Source organism: Coturnix japonica, chromosome 5 (genome assembly GCF_001577835.2).
Source record: "Coturnix japonica isolate 7356 chromosome 5, Coturnix japonica 2.1, whole genome shotgun sequence".
Lineage (NCBI taxonomy): Eukaryota > Metazoa > Chordata > Aves > Galliformes > Phasianidae > Coturnix > Coturnix japonica.
Window position 1 is genome coordinate 44,139,691 of NC_029520.1, and position 13,391 is coordinate 44,153,081.

General features: G+C 42.0%; 1 protein-coding gene across 1 annotated transcript; it reads right to left on the reverse strand.

Moving 5' to 3' along the window:
* Positions 1–4,571: 4,571 nt before the first annotated feature.
* Positions 4,572–13,222, reverse strand: SLC25A29 (solute carrier family 25 member 29). Its single transcript, XM_015865663.2, has 4 exons — positions 13,108–13,222; positions 12,079–12,122; positions 7,539–7,622; positions 4,572–6,874 (listed from the first exon to the last, which is right to left on the reverse strand). The coding sequence occupies exons 1-4, from the start codon at positions 13,139–13,141 to the stop codon at positions 6,131–6,133; spliced, it is 906 nt and encodes a 301-aa protein (XP_015721149.1). The 5' UTR covers positions 13,142–13,222; the 3' UTR covers positions 4,572–6,130.
* Between the last annotated feature and the right edge of the window lie 169 nt (positions 13,223–13,391).

Consider the following 13,391-nt stretch of genomic DNA (forward strand, 5'->3'; position numbering starts at 1 on the left):
ACATCTCATCTAAGCCTCAAATTATTAAGCATTCAGGACATTCCTGAGTCTGAGGAGCAACATTCAGAAACATGAAAGATCTTTGTTAACTAGTAAAATTCATACTGGGATTAAATAAATACCTACAAGAAGCAGTAAGTTATTTATGCATTATAGTTTAATTGGCACATTGTGTTCTTAAAAGTGCAGGATTAGTTGATTCTGGAGCTCTTCTTATGCATTTTCAGTGAAATTACAAGTTTTGAGAATAACAACAAAGTGGACTCCGCAAACTATCATGGCCATCTTCTAGCCACAAGTTCCTTCTTTATACCATGAATTTGTGAGCAAGCTCAGGTAAGAAGAGGAGAGTCTGAGGGCTGGGGAAGTGCAGCCTGTAGTTTTTAAGGGAGCAAAAGATGTAAATGTCTATTCCCTCATGCCCATTAAACTTTGCCTGTGATTTATGCTTAATGTTACCTTGACTGATTCTCCTGCAGCTGAAGTGGAAGGAGAAAATTCTGCAAGACTGTGCGCACATAAATTCCTTAAGCCTTCTATCTTCTGAACTCAGATGAGTTTTTTAATTGTAGAACTTAATAGACTTTTCAGCTGTGTCTTTGTTCTGCCTGTAGCAGTAGTTCCTGTTTTAAATACGAGGCAAATGGAACTTACGTACTCATTAGTTCTAGAGACTACTCTTCTTAATAAGTGAGTAGGAAGAGCCCAGGTACAGCTTTGAAATGGTAAGTGAATAAATTCTTAACGATAACACTGAGATCTTCTTTATTGCTCTCTGTAAGAACTGTTTGCCCTTGGCACTGGTTGTCTTCTTTTTGAACCAAGAAGTTCACTGTTGAGATAGTGCAGTCTGATGTTTCTTTTTTTCTTTATTTTTTCTTTTTCTCTGCCATGGTCACAAGTTGTCAGTCAATCTGTACATGGAACATGTTCTAATAACATATGTTGTCAGCAATAATATTTTCAAGGCAGATAGAGGTCCTTTCTGACAATTCCACAGTAAATGAGCAGAAGAAGAGATGCTTTAACAGCAATAACAAAATTACTGGGACATTAAAATGTTTGAATAAAGCTAGTGTTTTTAAAGTGGTTTTGAAATATGTTAACACTTGGACCTCGGTTGTCCTAAGGTGCTCACAGGATAGATCTCATCAGTGCATGCCTTGGAAAGACTGGAACTGATCAGTCTTCCTACTCAGTTCAGATGAATATACTCAAGGACAGCTCCTAATGACTTAACTTGGTTTGTATTATATATAATATATAAAGTATATTTAAATATATATATAGAATCATAGAATTATCCAGGTTATATAACAAACAGTGTTTTATAGTAACTACGCTAATGTTTCTGTATTGCTTAAAGCTATAATGATGACTTTTGGAAGCTTTGTGTTAACATGAGACTGACTCAGTATTCATTTGATCTACAAATTGAACTTTGTTGTACAGTAGGCCTTGCCAGGCTCCGAGCAGAGCAGGGTGAAAGTAAGCTTTCCACGCACCTGAGGAGAGTAAGAAATATGACTTTGTATATAGGCATTTGTAAAAAGAACCAGCAAAGCAATAGAACTGTGGAAGTTGAGTGTGACGAGGATTGTATATTCTTAGAGGAGCTGTACATCCAAGGTTATTGAATATCTTTGAGAGAAGTGTGGAAATCTAATATTATTAATGATATGCTTTCACCTGGGAGAGGGGCTGTTTAGGTTTATTATCTAATAGATGCATAAAATAGCATTGATTCTCTCCACCAGTGCCCTCCAAAGAAGTTTAAGGTGAGTTCAGTTAGGGCCTCGCCATTTGGCTTTCCTTCAGTGAATCGTTGTTGGTAAGGTTTGCAGTGCAGTTGCAGAAGCTGTCAGAGCGGTACTCTGTAGGGCGACGAGAGTGTGTATGTGGGAGGGAGGTTTGTGTGTAATAAGTGAACAATACTTTTGAGATGAATCATAGAGGGATAAGCAGAGGAATGAGCTGAACTCACTGTGAAATAGTGGAAAGCCCATACACAAAAAAGCTCGGTAACTGGATATCTCCTAACAAATCTGCTTCAGCTACAGCTCATCAGCAACTGGTTGTGAAACAAAACTGTAGAAAGCCCTGTTTTATGACTCTTCCAATGTTTATGGGATGACATAATGGGCTCATAAATCAGGTGTTCCTCAGAACTGCAAGATGCTTCCCAAAGGCATCACTAATTTTGCCAACAGCAGTTTGGCTTGCAGAGTTTGTGACAGCCTTACGCAGGGAGCATCGTGCAGTTGTTTCAATGCAGTTCTCTCCCAGTATAACAGAAGATTTGGCCTTTGGACATGAAGTCTTGGATCATAATCAGGATTTGACTGGAACACCTTTTGTGTTCTGTGATGTGTCTCAGAATTGCTTACATCACAGTTCAAAGGGGTGGGATTAGTTATTGCTGCTTTTTGTTGAAACAGCTGGTGGAGTTGAAGGTTTCCATACATGGGAAAGGTATAACTAATTACCTGCAATTTCCATCCCATAGTTAACGTACCCAGTGCTTTGAACTTCCAATGGATTTAAATGGATCCGATGACTCCCATTGGTTTAAAAGGCATACAGAAGTTTATTGTTTGGAGCAGCATTTGAAGGTGCAATACTGTGGCCTTTATGGGTTTTTTGTGTTTCTGTTTTGTTCTGCTTTATTGTTTAGTGAGGGGCCATGTTACTTTTCTTTCCTCTTGCATGGGTTACAGATAGAAGATTTCTTCTTCAAGAGAAAAGTTTTGTAATCTGAATCTGAGGAGCAGTGGGCTGTAAACTAAAATGCTCAACTGCTATGGGAAGTGTATCTGATTTTGAGTGCATTACCTCGTTGTTTTTTTCCCCCAAGACTGTGAAATGGAACTGCATAGTCACTGCATTGTGAGCAGGCAGGGAACCCAGGAGGAACTTCCTGCAGAAAATTAAAGGTAAGAGTTATTTTTCTGTACCACTTTTAAGTAACCAAGCTTGAACATTGCTCCTAGCCTGGAAAATTCCCCATCGTAGGTTCTTCATTAGGTGAAAGCACATACCTGCTTCTCTCAGCAGACAGAATCTGCCCTTGCAGAAGGGTGAGGGTCCTGCCTCCTACCTTCCTGCTGTGAAGGAGCACCTCCTCAGGACCTCGATGAAATTGTGTAGGGTCAGGGATGAGCCTGTACAAACAGACATCCAATGTGAGTTTGTGTCCTACCAGAAGAGTTGGTTGGGTAAAACTTACTTTTAGGGGCACTCTGTTTTCCTCTGCTTTCCTTTCACACTGCCTGTGAGCATATATAAATTGCTGAACATAGGAACATTGGTTTCAAAACCAAGCTTGGTCCAGCAAGAATCACTGCCCTCCCTGCTGTCTTGCTTTCCCCCAGAGAGAGACGGACTATTAGATTCCTCATCTTTTCCCGTGATGGTAATGCCTGATATGGCATGTTGCCTTTGTAAGTTCCTATCTTCTGGGGCTGCTTTTCTGATAAGAAGAGATTTCATTGCCCTTTCTGCTAATCTAATATTTGCCACGCTGCTGGGCTTTAAGTTGTCCTTTAACTAAGTACGTAATAGAAGTCTGCTTAACAACAGCTGTTAACGTAGTTTTCTAGTATTGTAGCAAATATATCTAATTTCACAGAACAAACACATCCATGCTGGGTCAGCTTTTATGTTTAGGCTTAAATTTAGTGGTTTTTTTTTCTATTGTGGCTTGAGATCTGCTATAATAACCTCTGTAAGACTTGTAACTCCCACAATATCTACCTTTGCACAGTGTAATTTGTCACTGAAAAGTTTCCTGTAGCATAAGAATTTTTCATGTTCAAGCCTGCTTAAAAGTAATCTCTACTTCTCCAGGACATTGGGTCAAAGCTTTGTTTTCATTGCTGACATTGTGTAAGCCTCTGGTCCTCCCCTGCCCCCCGCCTCTTGTCTATTTGAACATGTTAGTGGCTGTAGTTTATAACACTGATATGAACCACCCAGTAACAGGGTGGGTCATGAGGGAGAGTAAAATGATGTGGCCTTTTTGGTCAAATAATTTCTTCTACAGGCTTGTCAGGTTGGATACTAGGAAAAATGAGGTGCTCAAGATATGTTTAGATGTTGTACTAAAGGACATGGTTTAGTGGGGAGATATTGGTGGTAGGAGGATGGATGGACTGGATGACCTTCAGGTTTTTTCCAGCCTTGGTAATTCTGAGGAGGCACTGTTTGCTTGTTCCATGTCTTTTATTTCTGTGCCCCAGTTTAAAGCTGTTGTTCTTGCTGAGAGAATTGTACTTAGACTGAATAAATGCGGAGTTTGAAGGGCCCAAATACTCCCCCTACTCCATTGCAGGTCTTGGTAGCTAAATATCTTTTAAGTGAGCTACTGGCTGAAGAGATCATTATGAATAACAAGGTCAAGCAGCTGATGTATTTTATGCTGGTGCAAGATGTTTTCCTTGCTGCTGGTGTGTGGAAAGCAGATGGAGAACACAGTTGTTCAGGCAAAAGCCAGAAAGCCCACCCTTTTGCAGGTTAGATTTAAAACAAGGAAGTATTTGAGCAAAAACATAAGAAAAGTTGAAGAGAGGATATCAATATCTTTAAAAAACAATTTATTCCCTCGGTTTTATATACAGTAATTACAGACTACTGTACAAAGGTGTAAATGGTCTTTGCTGTGAGTTGTGCATGTGCAGCTTAGTAGACAGATTTAACATTCAATTTGAATCTCAGTGCAAGTAGGCACTAAAACATCCAACATACCTTCAAGGTATAAAAACACATATCAGTTTTACAGGTTTCCCCAGCATATGTTGTTACAGTGCAAAATGCTATGAAACAAGGTTTCTTTATCAAAATCCATATAAATTAAACACATATTGCACTTGTCCCAACTGAAAATGTAACAGATTTACTGAAGTAGCTTGCTATGTTAATGAACATTCCCCAACAATCATGCACTCCCTTCTTTCTCCTGGCTGTCGGTGCCCAATACATGCGGTTCTTCTTCCAGATGTTGAAATGCATTTTAAAGCTCTGACCTCTTGAACAGACTGCTAAAAAGATAAAAATAAAACACAGCAGATTCACGTAACCAGAAAATTCTCCAAACCCCTTTTTTAGTCTTTTCAGTAGTGCTGTAACTAAATACACAGAAATTGGTATTGTTTAAATTCACAATGCAAGTGCATTCAACACAAACCATTACGCTTACACCCCTTATTTTCTGGGAAGGCATAAAACTTTCAGACCTAAAGATGTGCGTATTTCCACGGTACTTCAAGCTGCTATGCTATCACTACACCCACTAATGTTTTGTGCAATAACACAGGTAGGACTTCTGTACATCACTGGCTGCTACGTTGCACCTTGGGGAAGTGGCACAAAGTTGCATTAACTCAGAACAAAGCTTACACAGCCTAAAACCACCCCCCACACACTGTGCACCACCAAACAAGAAGTAGAGGTGAAGGCAGACATCAGTCTTGCTAGCCTTGACTTTCCTTTAATCCGTACTAGCCTTGAAATTTAAAGGAAGAAGTAAATACAAGTGCAAATGCTAACTTTGTGCTTGAGGTGTTTAATCTGAAAGGTAAGAGAGTAGCTTGGAAACAATTTGTTCTTCTTTTTAAGCAAACCAGTGTGAATAATGTTGCTACTAAAACCACTGACACTTACAAGCAGAGGAAAAGTAAAACATGAGGCTGAGCGTTAATCCATGTCTTACACAGTTCAGGGTTACCTGCAAAATGCTTCCAGCATTCCCTACTTTACCTTGGAGGACTATATGTGCTCCTGCTACATACAAAAAGCATTTATTTTCTGAACACACTTCTGCATCCATTCAACTCAGTCATTCAGAACATGGGTTAAAACCTGATTTCTGGTACTCTGACATTCTCCAGATCCTCTTCTGGAGCCCCAGCAGTACAGTACTTTCTAAAGGCAGGTCCCCATCTTACTTGGATACTATTGGTTATGAAGCCTTTTATAAAGTCATGTGCTATTTATACAAGTAATGGGATGAAATCTTAATTTGATGCATCTAGTTCTTTATACAGGTAGCATACATTTACACCACTTCTGTGGATCAGCTGTTTACAATAAGAAGACAGCTGGGTTTCAGATCGAGGTTGGAAGCACACACTGCTCACAGACTAGAAGGCTGCTGGATTACCGGGCCTGGATCACATTCACGAAGGTCATTTTCTGACCTCATGTACATTAGGAACACAGTGACAGTAGCAAAAGTAGCTGCATTGACAGGAAAAGCTCGGAGAAGAGTAGAAGTGAGGCCTCTCGTGAACACCCTCCAGCCTTCCTCCTGGTAGCTCTTCCTGATGCAGTCCAGGATGCCCTTGTACTGCGTTACACCTCCAACACCATCTGCCTGCAGCCGGGACTTGATCACATCCACAGGGTAGGTGGAGAGCCAGGACACAATCCCTGACATCCCCCCAGAAAACAGCAGTTTGGGAATAACGTAACTGTCTTCAGCTTCACAGCCCAAGTATCTGGTCATGCAGTCGTAGGTCAGGAAGTAAAAGCCAAAGCTTGGAGTCTCTCTTATGACTGTAGAGACCATGCCTCTGTTGATGCCCCTCAGCCCTTCCTTTCGGTAGATTTTGATCAAACAATCCAGAGAATTTTTGTAGTTCTTTGTTTTTTGTTTGTATTCACCAGTTCCCTGAAGCTGCATCCTTGTCTTTGCCAGCTCCATGGGGCAGCAGATGATGCACTGGATGGCTCCAGCTGCTGAGCCTGCGAGGAAATGGTTCAGAGGAGTGTCTTTGCCGAGGGCACGCAGCGTGTTTCCCTGCACACCGAACACGACTGCATTAATGAAGGTAAGTCCCATCATTGGTGACCCAATGCCTTTATAGAGTCCAAAAGCCTGATGGAAGAAGGAAGGAAAAAGAAGTGTTTTTAGCACTAGTACTGATAACTTCCTGAAGCTGTGTAGAAAATGTCCTTTCTGGATCTCACTCATGCTCTAACTTCCTAATTGTGGACAGAAGAACCTGCTTTGTAACAATAAGATCATCTCAGCTTAGAATGCAAGCACTGAAGCATTTTCAGCAGTGTAAATGCATACTTGAGTACAGAAAAGAATCTCTCAGTCCATGGGGTTAAAAGTTTTCTTGTAAGCTTTATATACATATTTTTATGTATAAGCCCTAAAGACCATAACTAATGGGATGGCTGTAAGCTCCAGTGGAGAAAGAGAGAAGCCAGTAATGTGTTCTCTCATTGTTTGGACTCAGAAAATCAGCTGTTTGTGTAACTGTTTGTTTAAAAACTTAACTTTGTTGTTTCAATTGCCAAATTTAATTACGAAAATGAGGAAATGTTCAGCAAGCTTCTGAATGTAAGTAACCAAACCTGAAAACTCCGATGCAAAGTACTGCAGTGTTTGTGGCCATGTGAGATTCAGAGTATGATTTCCTTTTGATTATGATATTTATAGTGTGTTGTTCTTTTTTTAACCATATTTCCCACCCTTCTCATACAAAATATATGAAGATCCACAACAGAGAAAGCATTTACTTTGTACTTACAGATTCTTGCTTTATGATGGACTGAAAGCAATGGAAGGTCCCACGGTAGAGAGGTTTCTCTACATTTTGAACTTGTAGACGAACCTATAAAAAGTGGTATGAGATGCTATTTTGTACATTGAGAGCAGCATAACTGGTAAATTAGTGACTTCTACATACATCAAGAATTGCTATAGAATACATATGCACAAGCACAGACTGGACATTAGAATGCCGTTATGTGGCAAAATCATTTAAAAACATTCTCTTGAGTGTTCAGAATTATTTTGGAGAGTGAAATAAAATAGTGAAGGGAGGATATGACTTATTTTGAGAATGAGAGAAGGAGTACAACGGGGTATGCTGTTACCTAGAATTTCAGATAGAAGCTTTTGTGTCCTGACTACACAACAAGGGCTTCCTTTTGCTGTACAAACCCAAGAGTATTTTATAACGTATAGTTACAAGTCAAGCGTGAAATAGGGACGATAATAAAAGGTTGGGAGCTTTCAACAACACATGTAGTGTTTCTGGCTACCAGGCTTCAGGCCCTTCACTGGCATGGGATTTTTTCAGAGTTTTGAGGGGAAGAGACTTAAGATAGCTTAATGTTCAGATAAGGAAAGGAACAAAAAGTCACTTAGCCTTTTAAATCTTAGTCTGCTGAAAGCAAACCGCTTGTGAGGGTGTTGGCTGCATCACACCTTCAAATAGTAATTAATTTTTACAAAACTGATATAGAACATTCCACGCAACAGGCGATGGCACTGAGTGGTGACATTGCTTTTTTGAGGTGATTTCTGACCTTTGATGGGAAAGTCTGGTTCAGGTTTTCCTGCCAATTTGCCTTCAGCTCACTGAAACAGAAAGCCTCGGAGCTACATAGCTCATGCAAAACCCTGCACTGCAGTAACTCAGTAATTGGTTTCACTAGAGTGGTTGAGTTAGACATCTGTCTTTGATCTCAGCGTGGAGGGCTGCAATGCTCCTTGGAGGAGATGCTTATCAACCATTTACTGCTGTGGCAGCTCTGCAGCACAAAAATTCAAGACTTATTTGGAACAAAAGAAAGGGTTATTAGGTGTGGGAAATTCCTGACTTTAGTCTTTTTATCCCCTTTGCCTCCAGTAACTCCACTACCACCAGAATGAAAGGCCCCTAAGATTACAGGGGTCTAGAACCAATCTGGGGACATGGTTTCTCAGAAGCCCGTATTAAGGTTAGCTTTTTTCAAGGGAAGAAAAGAATAGCTTGAGTGTTTCTGATATCATAACATGTCATTTCATGCTTTGTAAATCAAAGCTGTAGTTTTTAGTGTCTTTTTAATGTGCACTTTAGTGTACACTAAGCCATGCTTGGAGACTGAGTTGACCTCAGGTCTTCAAAGAGGAAACAGAGTTTTACAACATCTTAAGAGTTCAGAGCAGGCTTAGAGCAGGATTCAAAGCAAATAAATCCTTTGTTATTCAGAGTCTGGTTGGGGGCTGAAGCAGCTGAGTTTGTTAAAGCTGCTCAGGAAGCAGTCCCATAAGCAAAGCCATACATGTCAATGAGCTGTCAGAACAGCCCAAAACATTGGTCTGACTCCATTTATCATTTTATTGCTATTCAAACCTCAGCTATGAAGTTAAAGGGCTTCCAAATATGGGCTTTGGAAGAATTACAGCTTAGCAGCCTTTTTACTTTTCCATATGAGTACCTTTAGCAAGTTAGAATAATCAGTACTGTGTATCTAGGCTTTATTTCCTAGCAGTGTATAGCTTCTACTATTAACTACATGATTTATGAAACATTGACTGATGTTGTAGGACTAAGTATTCAGAAAGCTAAAAGTACTGACACATCACACCTAAGAAAGAAAAGCAGCTCTTAGCTTTGAGATCAGATGGCAGCACCTGCAGCAGCAAACTGCTAGGTGAGGCAATAATGTATACAAAGCTTTATATCATGGGCATTAATATTATATTCAACAAGTTCTAATTTAGTGTGTGCACCTACGGGAAGGATGAATCATTTACAGATCTTTATTTACTCACTGACTGCCAATCATTGCATCCTTTCATTTTGCTTCTTTCCTGTTTGAAGCTGCTGTCGATAAGGCAGCTGCCATAGTGACAAGCTGTAACTTCACATTGTTAAAGACTTACTCAAAATGAAGGAAAACAAACCAACAAAAAGCTTTCTGACACTCCAAACAGTTAACAGTGAAATAAGTGATTTAGAGACATTTGAGCAATTAGTTTCCTCCAAGGATATGTGGTGGGTAAGACCCAAGGTTCTGTCTTACAGCCACTGTGTATGGAAGCACGCATAGTTGAGAAATGCATACTGGAAAGGTTCAGAGTAAGGCTTTACATCAATAAATAACTAAATGGATATTTAAACCCCACTCCCTCCACATTACAGTTGTAGAAGAGGGACATATCAGTTTAAAACCCAAAAGGATAAAAGCTTCTTAAGTCTTTTAGATCTTTATTTGAACTATTACATTTTGGAATAAATTAAGACTGAGAGAAACAGAAGTGTTCACCTGGGCTATACTTACTAGGTAACTCTCCCGTGATGAGGCTTATCTCTCATCTACAACAAAGTAACACTTTTGCTGTTAATGAAGACAGCCCCTAGCTCAGAAAGTAAAGGCAGTTAAAAGCAAAAAAGCAATTTTACACATTACATCAACAAACCAGGGCTAAGGAGTGTGCCAGCTCTGGGATCAGCTCAAAGGGGGTTTCTCAGCCTGGCTTCCCAGGCATGGCTCTCCCTGTGTGTCCCACCAGCCCCCTCCCCCTTGTGAAGCATGAGCACCAGCCAAAAAAAAAGCTTAAAGGGCAAGGTGGAAATAAAATTCTGGCTTATCTAAGCAACTTCCCCACTGTTCAGTTATAGTAAAACACAGTCTAAGGTGATGGCCAACCATAGAAATGCAAAAAGAGTTATTAATGTATATACATATACAAAGCAATATGCTTTCTTGTCTTTTAAAGAGTGGTTATGGTGTTAGTTTTCCCCACGTATGGTGGTGACTATGCCAGTTAATAACATGAACATTAGTATTGCCCTCCAAGAATGGGCAGATAAATGTTATTCCTTCTGGTGGTATGAAAGCCACGTTCCACACTGGAATTTGTAAAATGCTTTAAATCATCTGGAAACAAAACTGCTCCGCTCTACTGTACAGCAATATACTTCTACAGCCAGTACATCTTTTTAGCATTAACCCATCTGGCAAAACTAGCATGGGAGCCCCAGTTTTGCAGGCACTTAAGCGTTTAGTTTCATGCACTATGAGCTGTTTATAATGTGAAACATCTTCACCATCCCCTCCCCCAACACTGAATGTCAGCACGAGCACAGAATTTTAGCGGTTTTGCTGGCTTCAGTGCCGTGACTCTCACTTTGAGTTAAGCAACAAAACTTGGCAGGATGGGGAGAGAGGAGACAGCTGTCCCTGTACCACCATTAGAAAAGTGCTCAAGTCTGGATGCTACCATTCCTGAAAATATTTAGTCTAATTCAACCCAATTACATTACAGTTAACTTTACCATACTCTCAGAAACGTATGAATGTTGTTTAACTATTTGAGCAACTTGCACTTGGCTGGAAAGGCCTAAAATCCATTAGCTGTGAAAATCTGTTCAATGTTGAGTCAATCATGTGGCTAGAATACATAATATGGTGATGACCCCTGTAATACTATCAGCCCTTGCATATCTAATTCAGTAACGTAGAGGTATTCCAAATATAGCTATCACAGCTGGCATGCTGCAGTCAAGTGATATGGCTATAACAGAGTGGTAAATACACTGATGTCCCCTCTTCCAGCATGAGATTATACATAAGGCTGCCAGAAAGTGACTCAAGTCATCATCCAGGGCTGAAGAACAGGCTGGGACTTCTGGCTGAAGGGCCTCCAGGGGAATTAACATCCTCCAAAAATCTTGTCTTTGAAAAGGCCTTAGCTACTCTTAGTATGCATAAGGCACAAAGCTAACCATCAGGAAATATATTTTAACTTGGAAAGTTATGAAGAATATTCATCTATTATACCTAAAGGGAGGAAAAAGCTCCCCAGCAAGCTTCATGCTATGGATTTTTGTCCACTTACATCCCTGGGCTTATGCAACAAATTAATGCCTGAGGAGTAAGTAGCAGATCTTGGGGCAAAAACAACGCAAAGCTTTCAGTGTAGGGACAGAAGAGCTGGAGTTACCATGGAGGTAGAGGCTCTTCTAGCAGTTAGTAGTGAACAGCTACAGAGGAGCAAGCATCGAACAAAATTAAGTGTAAGATCCTATTTTCAAATGTGATGATATTACTGCACTGATGGAATTGGGTCTGGGCCAACACTTGTTCATGTTTCAGGGCTGAATCATACATACAAAGAATGTTCACTTCTGCAGGGCTGGAGGCTGCCAGTCCATAAGGAGCAGCTAACAAGGCTTGCCCCAAGCTCTCAGTCACAGACTGAGGCTTCTACAGCATCTGGTTAAATCTCCCCATCTCCTTGAGAAAACGTACTAATCAAGTTTTCTACTTAGAAGTGTTTTGTAATCAACCCACCTTAACAGTGTCGAAGGGGTGTCCCACCAGCACTCCGGCAGCACCTGGAACAAAGCAGATGGTGTTATGAGCTGCCTTCCTGAAGCATGACAGGGGGGCAGGCAGGGAGCGCCCCGGCATGTCAGGACCCCGATTTGGTCCCAAAGCAGCACCGGGTGCCTCTACGCCTCTGGCGAGGCTGTGGTTTGGGGTCTACAGCAGCATCGTGTCACATGGATGCTCAGAGTGATCCCCCTCACCCTGAGGCATGGCCATGGGCAGAGAGCGCAGCGTGCCTCTAAGGGAGAATCTGGGGCAGCCTAAAGGAGTGGGCAGATAGCAACACCTGCACAAGGAGCACCTTTATCTTATGCCAGCATCAGGGGGCTTTCTGTGTTACATAGAGGCCCAGCGGTTATATGCTGCACTGAAAAACACAAGTGCTGCATAAAGCAAGCGTTCTCCCAGCTCCATACCTCTGCGATCCCAAATCATGCACAGGGCACACTCTGCTGCTCCCCCAGAAGCCACGGGGGAATGCACTGCGCAGAGGGATGGGGCAGCCCACGGTGCCCAAGGACACCACGAAGGCCGGCAATTAGCCACCTCAACAGAATGCAAAGGCCACAACCCAACAACAACAAGGCCGGGATGAGAAGCAGGGGGGGAAAAAAAAAATCTCTTTGCAAATGTAGAGAATCAAAACGGTGTGAGAATAAATGGTTTCCTCCAGAACACACGTTGGCTGCTAAAAATAGCAGAGGGAAACAAGCGGAGGCCATAAGCTGATACACAGGGAAGAGGAAGACGAGCAGCGATGGCATCGTTCCCCTCCTCCTCTTAACGTTAAAGCTCCGCGTTGCGCATCGGGGGCTGCAGGAAGCCCCGCGCTCCTTCCCCTTCCTCCTGCTTAGAGAAGGGCTTTAGCTGAATATATATAAATATATATAAATATATATTTCCCTCCTGCCAAGCTCATTTTCTCCACCCTTTACAAAGAAATATATTTATTTACTTTATATTGTTTCAATTCAGCACCCCCAGACTCACCGCCGACGCATCCCGCGAGGAAATCCAAAGCCATGCTCAGCGCCCTCCGCTCCCACCGGCGGGGCCCGGCCCTCTGCGCGCTGCCGATACTCCCCCCGCCTCCTCTTTCTATCGCCCGCCCTCGGCCGGGCACCGGGCCGCGCCCCCGAGGGGCGGGCAGCGGGACAACTCCCCCCCGCCGTCTGCAGGCACTGGCTGCGGGAGGAGGGAGGGACGGGGATGGGGCAAAAAGGGGTAGGAGCCGCGCTCAGCCCTTCTGCTCCCCCCCCCCACCCCAACCCCCG